Below are 12,180 nucleotides of genomic sequence, written 5' to 3'. Positions count from 1 at the left end.
ACGCAAGAGAGATACCTATAGGAATAATCAAAATGATCGAAAATATCCACCAAAACAACAAAATTAAAGTAAAAGTAAAAGAACTAACTGACTATATTGAAGCTGAAGAACTAAAAAAGGATACCAAATGGAAGAAAAACCACTTAAAATCATCTGCTACGCAGACGACGTAATACTACTATTTCAAAGTGAAGATGATTAACAAGGTATGCTGTACTAATTTAGTTTAACCGCCAAACAATTTACCATTTTAATGTCCCCAAAAAAGACAAAATGCATGGTTATAGCAGCAAATTTACTAAGATGTAAATTGGAACTGGAGAAGGTCAGATAATAGAATAAGTGATAAAGTTTAAATATCTAGGCATCACATTATCTAGCTACGGAAAGCTCGAAACAGAAAAATAATGAAACAATATGGAGAAATAAAAATATCGGGAAAGAAATGAAAGGCAGAGTTTGTAACCCAGTCATCAGACCAATAATGACATACGCGACAGAAACACGACCTGACACAGAGTGGACAAAAAATGTAGTTCGAAACAGCAGAGATGAAAATTGATGGTACAACACTAAGGGACAGATCTACAAGCACCGATATATGACAAGATGCAAGGTGGAGAACATCAAGGACCGGGTAGGAAAGAAGAGTAGAATGGAACGATCATAAAGTCAAATTACAACAAATGGGATAGTAAAGACGGCAATAGACGGTTTTCCAATAAGAAGACGATCAATAGGAAGACCACGAAAACCATGGAACTACAACTTACTGGAGCCACATTGCAAAACAGACAGAGTTATGTCTACATAAAAAAAGTAAGAAGAAGACTTTTATAAATAAATTATTTGTGTAAAATTAGTAAAGATACTTGTAATATTCAGTTTTGCAGCAACCTCATTCCATGCTTCTCCCTTCTTTATTACATTTTTGTAACATGTCAAATGATACGTGGAAAGTGTCAAATAAATACACATATCTTCGCACTTTTTCAGCGAGTAATTCAGTTTCTTCATGCATTTTATTAAACTGATCTCACGACAAAACTGTAATTTTGTACATATTTACAGCGAAGCGATAATGACTGGCTCGCTGCGACAGTCGACAATACTGTGTATTACAAGTAGATCGCCCGCCGGCCTCGGTCAAATATTGCTGCCGTCCGTGACAGATCACTTCCTGTGTGCCCCAGCTTTTATCTAGAATAATTTATTACACTTTTATTACTATTACATTTTAACTTTAAAACATGTGATATGAAACAGCATTGTTCAGTGATCCAGGGGACCGATATGGCAGAGCATACGAATTCTTTCAATAAAAAACAATATTCTCGTATTTATCGTAAAAGTACTGCTCCGATCTGCCGCCATTGTTTGGATATATTAGTCGAGTCTTATTAAAGATAATAATTACTCTGGTAATAATCAACATATCAATAATTCTATAATTATACAGAAATATTTTTCCTTAAAGAGGTATCTTTAATATATGAAAGTACATGGTTGTTTTTTAAATAGCGCTTGAAATCATTTGCATCAAGTATGTACATAATTAAATAAAGCACGATACAGAAGCTTCCCTATATACCTCAATGTAAGTAAACAGGAATCGTAATACATGCACTTTAACGATATTAACGTAAGTAGCTCTTCTACATAGAAATTCCCCTTTCTTAATTAATTTCACAACCATTAGATAATAGAACGATAAGTAATTAATTAATTATCAAAGTAAACACAAACGTATATATCTAATTAGATTTGTTAACAATAGAGAAAGAAATCTCGTAAAAAGTTTAATAAGTAGCGGAAAGTTTAATTTTCCACACCAGTTAAAATCGAAAAGAACATGTTTTTGTCCACCTACCAATTTCCTGTCGAGGTTGAACGATTTTCTTTTTAGTTGGCTCATTAAGAAGCAAATCTGGATTAAATATGGTATCTAATAAAGTCTAAAAAATAAAACACAACACAAAATGAAATGAAATGATACGCAAAACAAAAAAAAACATAAAATGATTAAATATTAAAATAAAAGCACATGGGAAAGATGGTACACTTAATTATTGCAATAAACTAAAGTCCAATATGTTTATCCCTATATTCATATACTTATACTGTTACCTACTATTAGTAACTTTATAAAACTATTTTTTCCTTTACCTCTAACTAGATATTCGTGAGTTAATTACGAAAAATAAGAAATTTCCTTTTTGAAAATAAGGGAAACGATGCAGTATGGTAATTAAATTAAAAAGGCACACTTGGTAAGATTTGTCGCTAAATTAAAATAAAAACGAAGGGAAAGGAAACTTAGCCCCCATGTTTTAACAAAGTTAAAAAAAACTCAGAAGGGAAACACATCTAATTAATAAGTGAAGAGATATTTATGGGGAGTACAAACACCCTTTTCCATAATTTTTTGATGACAAAAACCGATTTTTCGAATATTTAAGTATGCATCTGCACTTCTTTTATTTTGTTAAAAATTGAACACAGACTTACAAAGAACTAATCGAATTACCACAATATCCCTTGTTTATGAATTCCTTGATATCCATCATAAATCAAACTAATCAAAAGCAACACTCATCAGTGTCAGGTGCCTGAAACCAGAATAAAACGTTCATGCCGGTAAAAGTCTGAGTCTGACTACCAGCGCACAGGATGTCAGCGCGCTGATGCATTTTGGCCAGGCCTGCCTAAATACATAGGATTATTAACATACCGACACGGCGAGTATCGGCACCGATTTTCTGACTCAGAAAACCAGCGTTCATTTGGGCGTACTTAAATACCACACGACAGTTTTCACTAAACATGCTCGAGTTTCAAAGCACGCCGAAACCCATTGATGATACTGCTTCCGAGTGGTACTCGAAAAACGGAACTCCAACTGGTAAAAAACGCCAGTCTTCAAAAAGTTTGCGAAAAATTGCAGGTTTGTTTTATTTGACATGAGTGAAAACCGCTATAAGACTTGCTAAATATTAGGGAAGCAGAAAAGAGGATATATTAGTAAACGACAATTTGAAGTAAGGAGGAACTGCACCTGCAAAGGATTAAAGGTAAAGAGGATACTGAAAAGTTAAAGTGATAATATTGTCACATTGTTTAACAATTTAAAATTAATATTATATTGGACAATAGTTTATTTGTTATTTACGCTTATCAAGCAAACTTATAGAAAATAAATATAAGTGCATAAAGCTTACAAGAAGACATTGATAATCATAATTCTATTATATATTATTAACTTAAATTTGTTACTATCAAAATTAGTTTTATTTTTTTTATTCATAAAGCGATGAGAGCGTATTTTTCTGGCCCAGGTGACTCTATATTGATGAAAGAGCTTTTAAAAGTATCTTGAAAACTATGTTCTAGAATTTCAAACAATAATTAAAGTAATTGTGTCGTATTATTTATTACGTAACTCCGTACTTTTATATGTAATATTTTTAAGATTACTAGACCCTCTTAGGAAAAAATAAACCAGACGGAAAACTATATAAATAGTGACCAGAAAATTGTTCAGATACTTCTTCTTTTTACAATGCCGATCCATTCAGGATGTTGGCGATCAGCGTGTCTAACTACTTTCTCAGGTTTTAAAGTCAAGATATTTCTTTTCTCCTTGGTCCTGTCCTTCCAAATACCTTGTCCTGAATAATCAGTTACAAGCCATATCTTTATTTATTTGTCAAAACATGTCCAAGATATTCTAATTTGCGTTCTTTGATTTTTGTAATAATCTTACATTTCTTGCCAATACCTCAACATTAGTCACACAATTCATTCATGATATTCTTAAGATGCGTCTGTAACACCACATCTCGAAGGCCTCGAGCTTTCTTAAAGAAGCTTTAGAAAGTGTTCAGATACAGATCTCTAAAACTATAAGATCGCCTTAAAAGAAGCAAAAGGTAGCAGTAGCAGAAGCTTATAAAAATCTGTTAATCGATCAACTTAATAAAAGTTAGTATGAAACCGTATTTTAATCAGATTATTCAATAACATAAAAATAGTCATATCGTCAAAAGTGATGAAAAATCACTATGATAGTTTATCAAGCGGAAAATTTTATAAAAAACCAGCTAAAATAACAAATACGGTAACAGAAATGTTCGCCAAAATTACAAACACAACATTGTTGGATCACTTTAAAAAATAAAGAAAAGTAATGTAATTACACCAGATACCATCCCTGAGGATCTATAAAAGAGACAGACGTAATGAAGATGACACACAATAAAGACGAATATATAGGACTAATAAGAGCCACTTGGCAGGCAAGAAAAATAATTGAAAGGCAAAAAAAGCAGACTAAGAAGTGCCAGATCACAGATAAGGAAGAAAAAGACAAGTAAAAACGTTTGGACAAACGCGAAATAGAAGACATTACCAACAAAAAGAAGACGACTTAAAACTGAAAAAGTATAGACAAGAAAGAGAAAGACATATACATGTAAACCGATTTGACAAACAAAAAATGACAGAAGAAGTTACAGATGAAAACAAAGCTACTAAGAAATGACAAAGGACATTTGACAGGTGGCGTCATTTTTAGTCTACATAAATAAAATAATACAGTTGTCATTTTCAGACCACGACTACAAGATAGGCGCATGCGGGGGAGGGGGGGGGGCGTGGTTTATAATGGTATTAAGATACAAAAATTTTCCAGGCTCAAGTGACAAAAATTCTGCTAACTCAGGAAAAAGTTGGCTAATAGATTATTTGTTTATTAAAATTTTTGAAAGTGCAATGGAGGAATCAAAACATTATTATACTAGCACCTATTCTCGAAATTAAATAAGATATTTAACAATGCATTAATTAAGGCCATCAAAAATACAAAACAAGGCAAAGCTACTATACCAGACGATGTGCTCATCAAGTTATTAAAACTCATTGATTGATGTAATAGTTGAATTCTTTAATATAATATATCAGACTACTATAATCCACAGACAAAGGCTGCAATTGATTTTTGAACCAATACATAAAAAGTCAAATGCAACAACCTGCTATGATCACAGAACAATAATAGATTTAATGTGTCACATACTTAAACATTTTTGAACATAATACAGAGTAGAATTGTTAAAATTCTTGAATATAAAATTATGGATACCGAATTTGGATTTAGAAATATCATGGGTACAAGAGATGACTGGCTTGAATGTGCTGGTCCAGAGATGCATGGACATAAATCAGGATTTGTACTCGTGTTTACGGATAGGGCTTTACTTATGGAGTATTATTTAGGTCAATACGACAATTTTCATTTATTATCAGTCCCATTGCTTCCATTATTATTACTCTGTCTAGTATATTTTGTAAGTCTTCCATTTTTCTGCTATCAGAACGTTATCGTTTGCATGCCTGATATTGTTAATATTATTACTGTGAATTTACAGTGCTTATTTGAATATGCATTTAGAGTACAAGTTAAAGAGCAATGACCTTGTCGGACACCTCTTTGTTCACGGACCTTTTCACTAGTGTGGTTGAATTATTTAAAAGTTGTTTCTTAGTTCTAATAAAGGTTTTAAATTATGCGGAGATTTTTTAGTCTAGCTCCATTTTATGTAGTTCATATAACAATTTTTCATGTTGGTAGTTGATGAAATAGAGATATTATACTTTTTTCTGGTTATCGAGGCATGTTTGAATAAGTGTTTAAGTCGCAAATAGTGCCTCTCTTGTGCCCAATTACTACAACTTTCTTGTGATTAATATATACAACGATATAATGTCAGTATAAAATATTAAAGCAGATTTAGAAATAAAATCGGAACAATGAAAACAAACTCTTAAGGAACAAGAAAATGGTTTTAAACAATAGGAGAAAAAAATAGTATCTAGACTCCAACGAAACTAATTTTTTTTTATAAAACTATCAAAAAATCAGTTACGGTGTGAGAAACTGTATAGTGGGCAGTAGAAACAAAGAGAGACAAAGAAGTCATGTAGAGCACATGATAATGCTTGAATGGATGAGTGAAATGATGAATAATAATAAATTAAGAAGGTTTATATCAAGAAAAGTATAGATATAACACTAATTGATGCCAGAATAAAAATAATGGGTTAAGATGGGTAGAGTATATTCAACGTCAAATGTTAATCATCCAATACGAAAAATTGCAGCGTTGCCAAAATCTTAAAGAAGTAAGGAAGAAAGACCACAGAAGACTTGGTGAGAGACGCTTAGGAAGCACATTTGTGTGAAGGGAATTGATATCGGTATGATCCAAAAAGAAACTTATGAGGAACTGTAATTAGGGAAGCCAACCCAGTATAGAGTTACATGCAAAGATAATGATAATTAAAGGTAGTAATATAAGTGAGCGATGGCTGGTTAGCATTAGAGAAAATCTCCCTGTCAGATTTTCACGTATACAGTAAACAAATACATTTTATACAAAGGATCTACGATTTTTATTCCTAGAAGAACAATCGAGAAATATACCAAATGCAGGTATTTCATCCGCAATTTAGTGGAAATCCTTCTACTGTCAAAAATCTAGCTAATTAGAAGTTATTTATTGGGTATAAATATATGTACTTCATGATATTTTTAATGAAAAAAGAAATAAAAAAGGAGATCAGGCAAAGAAAATAAATTGTTATAATTTTAACCAAACAATAACGGGTTCTCGAAGAACCTTTGTCCAAATTCTCTGCGAATGTCCCAAAAATTCTCTAACAACGTGTCAAAATTTAACCATTATTTAGGATCATATATCGTCATTAGATATTAAATTTAGAACCATGTGTGTTTATGTCCTAAAGGAGTTATATAACAAGTTTCAATATTACACTACTTCTCTATCCGTAAGTTATCTGTAACTTTTGTGACCATTGATCTGTAAACCCCAAATTACATATGGTTCTTCGTTGATCAACACACATTTTCAAATTAAGTTACAAGACTCAAGAAATTTTCCTTTAAAATTTATCGTACAGTGACACAAACTTAAAATTACACAATTTAAAGAAGTACCTGTCATACCTCTAATAAAAATAATAATTAAAGATTAATCAAATACAAAGCAACTACGATACGTGGAAACAAATACACTTTTATTACAGCCTTTAAAAAAGTCAAATTGTCAGCTTGGAAAATTATCAATAACTTCTTGTATATTTTAAAAACGTTTAACGCATATTTTCATAAACAAAACAGCAAGATAAAACTAAAATGAGATATAAAGAAAATACATATTTTAAATAAATTTAAATACCGTAATTTGTACCTATACGACGTGCTTAACGTTTTTTAGTTCATATTTTACTTATCTTATCTTGGTAATTTTTTTTTTGCAATAATTATTTTACGACACGACGCTTTTATTAAAACCATTTACACTAGTTTGTTAAAACTATTAAAAATATGATTGTTAAACTTGTTAAACTGTTTGTTCGGACTGTTAGGCCGTTGTAGGTACAATCAATTGTGACTGAATCCTAGATAAACATAATATTTAGCTTAGACATAACACAAGGAGAACAGTTTGAAAACCTTTTAAAAATTCAAGAATTTCAATAATTTATACACACCATCAAAAAGTATTACATAAGCCATACTGCTAGTAAACCTCAGAAAATCGGCGCTAATGGATTCATATTATCGTTATAATACTAGAATCTAGAAACAGGCAAGAACTAACCAAAACTTTAACCAAACATAATAGTTTTATTTTCAGAAACAATTTAACAGATATCTTATTGGAGTTTGCTTCTATCAGTTTGTATTCTCCAAAGAGATTTAAAAATTGGTATTGACCATGGAACAACAAGTAGGCAGAAATTTAAATTTCAGAACAAAGCAAATTAAGTAATTGCTCTTATTGATACGGGTGAGGTCAGGGGTAGGTAATTTAATCAATGTAATAAGTAAACTATATCCCAAGCAATAAACAGATATCGAGAGAAAGATATATATATATATATATATATATATATATATATATATATATATATATATATATATATATATATATATATATATATATATATATATATATATATATATATATATATATATATATATTCTTCTTCTTCTTCTTAGTCGTTAACCTGATGCAGGTATCGAGATATCATGGAGCTATTAGCTAAATTTCCCAATGTTCCTCCATGTTTTTCTATCTTCTGCCATTCTAGCACATTCTGACAATGGAGCGCCAATGGTAGCAACAATATCTCTCTCTCTCTCTCTCTCTCTCTCTCTATATATATATATATATATATATATATATATAGAGAGAGAGAGAGAGAGAGAGAGAGATGAGAATAGGATGACAGTCGAATGGAGAGTTGGTCACCAGCACTTACAGCTACAGACAGTAGATTTCTTAAGTTTGTGCAACGATATCTTACAGCAAGCCAACTTTCACAGAACTCGGCTGACAGACTACATGTATTAATAATTTTACAATCACTATTTTTATCAATTAAGCAATCTATTTCCGTATACTAGAGTTAGAGCGACAGTAGTTAACACTACTCCTCACCTAACTACTAAACACCATATAGCTAGATTAATATAAATCCAGATTTTGTTCTTGTACGTTAAATTACCGAATACCTACCTGTTTATAGAAAATATGATAAGGGAATTATAGAATTGGCACTGTTACAGAGATAATTGCTAACTGCTTATGGGTTTTAGACCATAGATCCAATAAAAAACGCCAATAGGAATAGCATTACTAGACATCACACTTAACTCTCAATAACTCTCAGAAATACTCATATATATTTTAAGCAAGAAGCTATCGATCCCTTAATTCAGCCAAAATTGATATTTATTTTATTATATTACATTTATATTTATTTATCCTTCAGACAATTTTCAGTGTTTTCTCTTTATTCTCCATCTTTCGGTTTAAATGAAGGAAGATAAAATAAATTAGATAAAGTAAGCAAAATTTAATAAAATAAAAATCATTTCGTCTTATTTTGCAAACAATCATTGTTAAGACGTCTGAATCCTCACAGCAGTCAATCATATTGATAATAATAACGTTAAAAAATATTAAACAACCATATCTCTGTATTGTGTACTATATAGATATTACTAATTTAACGTTTAAACAGAAGTTTTTAAGCAAATATTTTTAATTGTTGTTAAATAGTTCGAATGGGGCCTTTACTAAGTTTTGAGATGAAAACAAAATTTTAAATAGTGTAAACTTAAGATAGTTTTATATAAAAGAAAATTTTATTCATTCATTTATCATAACAAAAAACCAAAATTTTGTTTTTTACAAGTCTGTATCAAAACTTAGTAGCAATTATTCATAACTCTAGCATAACACTATAATAATATTTTTTAATAATCACTTCTATTGAATTTATACGTTTAGATTTACCTTCTGTTTGGGTAATTCGTCAATAATATCTGCAGTGTTAGCTTCAAACCCTTTGGCGTTTAGACCAGTAACAGCAAATACACTTCCAGCAGCTGGATACTGAATTCTTTCAGAAGGAGATAAGTTTCTATTAGACGTGGTAACGAATAGTATATCCAAATTTGGACCTCCCCACATTACAGATGATACGTCTCTAGATGGAATAGCTATGACCTAAAAACAAAGTAATGTTTATCGGTAAGATAGATATTAAAATACAGAGATATTGAAAAAAGGTATAATGATTTTTATGTCTAAAGTATGAATAAAACATAAAAGTGGGATAAGATACACAATGATGAAAAAATTGAAGGAATTTTAAATGGTTACACGATAAATTAGTTATATTATTCTATTATATTCCTATCAAAAAAAGGTTGTTGAATAGTTATTTGTATGACGTAAATTCACATGACAATGAAAATTATACAAACAACAAAAAAATACATATATTTATTAAACGTTGATGTTGAGACCACGTATACAGTTTATTGGATATGCTAGATCACACCATATTTCTGAATATGCTTAGAGAGGGTGTTGAGAATTCTCGAAATTCTGAAACTAGTTAAAAAGAATAGAGTACTACATAAATGAATGTTTCTGAGCGTTATTCCGATCTCTTTTTTCACCATTATTTCTGGATTTTTAGCTTGTTTCTATAGGAATATCTTTGTGTACAGATAATAAAGGGTATAATTAATCGTTTAATCTTCTCCTATCAGCGCACTATTTTCGCTGATGCCAGATAGGCCTGACAGAATAAGAACTTATTGAAATAAGATTGAGTTGTTTATGCATAGTAAAATAATCTACAAAATAAATCAGGGCCATCATTGGACATCGTAGAGTAGGAGCTGAAGATTTATAAGTGGTCAATATAGTGTCTGTATGTAAATATGGTTAATTCTGCAATTGATATATTGTCCAATATGTAACAGAAATATATATATATATATATATATATATATATATATATATATATATATATATATTATAAGAACAAGGTTAATGCAAGTTGATAGTAAAATAAAGGTAAAAGGTATCGGCATAGCTCGCAAACAAATGAAAAAAATATAATAAAATATGTGTATAAGATGGAAGGCAACCGTATATACGTATTTCTGACTAGTGATCCTTTCCCTTAATATCCTCCTTTTCTAACTACTACTACTAACTACCTTGCACTACTAGTAGTGTGAACTAGTGAGTGAAGTAGTGAACTAGTGAGTGAACTAGAAGTGACTAGTGAGTGTAGTAGTGTCTGGAGACTCGAGAGACTGAGACCTCAGAAGCCCTGAAGAAGACATTAGAGAGTATGTCGAAAGCTCGGCCCAATGGATATCGACGCCGTACAACCCGGAAGACTGGTGAGTTTAATATTAATCTTTATAATAGTATTAATCTTTATTATCTTTATTAATCTAAGGTTTAATTGTACTAATCGCGGAAATCTTTCCGAACATATATATATATATATATATATATATATATATATATATATATATATATATATATATATATATATATATATATATATATATATATATGTATATATATCGTTATGATGTATTATTTGTGAATGATGAGCAATGAGTATTTTTAATAATATAATATATAGGGTTTTTATCGCGGTTCTCAAAGAATTAGTTTGTAAGTACTTTTTTAAATTATCTTTATTATATCTATTATGAAACACACATATATATCTAACCTAGCCAATGTAAATTTAAAATAAACTATCTTTAAATTGAAATTCTTATGAAACTAATTAAATTCTATAGACAATGTAAAATTTAAACAAACTATCTTCAAAATTGAAATTGTTATGACACTAACTAAATTATATTAACAAAATTTTGTAAATTTATGTCACTGAATGCCTAAATGAACTGTTTTCCACTATATAGATTCTAATCACTACTCAACGTCTTCGTGCTTCGGTTATCCTTGTTTTTGTGAAATTACTTTTTCCAATTATCAGCTTCCACCAATTTAAAATATATTTCTTCTTAAGCATTTATAAATCACCAAGCAAACCAGCAAACAGCATTTATATTTATTCTTCTTTTCAATATACCAATATCCAATCACCAAATATATTATATAATTTTAATTTTCAAATAATACTTCTTGCATTATCCAATCACCATTTATACATAATTTAATTTTTAATCTTCAATAATGTTTTCTTTATACTGTCTCTTAATCTTCATTTAACTCAATATATTGAACAATTGGACCTTCTGACTATCTTGAACTTACTGATTGACTGACTCTAACTAACTTTCATACTAAACTGGCCATCTTGAATCCAAATCACCGAGTATTTATCCCTTTTCAATGTTCCAGAACCATCTGGCAATAAATCATATTCGATTTTGTTCTATATATGAATGTTTGAATTTTCTGGAACAATCCATTTCGCAACAAGGCCATCTTTGGTGATCTAGAGAATTCCTTACTTTTTTATCGAGAATTTTGTCGACATTTAGGCTTTTCAGATCAGAATATACACGTAAATCAGTAACTTAACATTCTAATTTAATAAACTACACATTTTAAACAACATATTATTATAACCCCACTTTATATTCGCAACCATTCCTTAAACGTCACTTTATAGAGTATTTTTGGTTGCCTAATCACATGGTTCACTTAAATATATCTACAACATTATAATTACTAAAAAAAAAACTTCTTACACTTTTTACATGCTAAAAATGCCCTCACATATATATTATCAATTTTATGA

The 12,180-nt window shown here is 30.1% G+C and overlaps 1 protein-coding gene across 3 annotated transcripts in view; it reads right to left on the bottom strand.

Annotated features, from left to right (window-relative positions):
- Nucleotides 1-12,180, bottom strand: part of LOC140441436 (regucalcin-like) — a 211,802-nt gene that overhangs the window by 140,820 nt on the left and 58,802 nt on the right. The window contains exons 6-7 of one of the 3 annotated variants that reach the window (XM_072532165.1): nt 9,387-9,599; nt 1,871-1,955 (exon numbers count right to left, since the gene is read on the bottom strand). The exons of 1 other annotated variant lie outside the window; for it this stretch is intronic. In XM_072532165.1, the coding sequence (XP_072388266.1) occupies nt 1,871-1,955; nt 9,387-9,599 (298 nt within the window). The remainder of the gene's footprint in view (nt 1-1,870; nt 1,956-9,386; nt 9,600-12,180) is intronic. One more of the 3 variants, XM_072532166.1, reaches the window with a different exon arrangement.

This window comes from Diabrotica undecimpunctata, chromosome 5 (assembly GCF_040954645.1).
Source record: "Diabrotica undecimpunctata isolate CICGRU chromosome 5, icDiaUnde3, whole genome shotgun sequence".
Lineage (NCBI taxonomy): Eukaryota > Metazoa > Arthropoda > Insecta > Coleoptera > Chrysomelidae > Diabrotica > Diabrotica undecimpunctata.
This window is presented reverse-complemented; position numbering and strand designations above follow the sequence as displayed.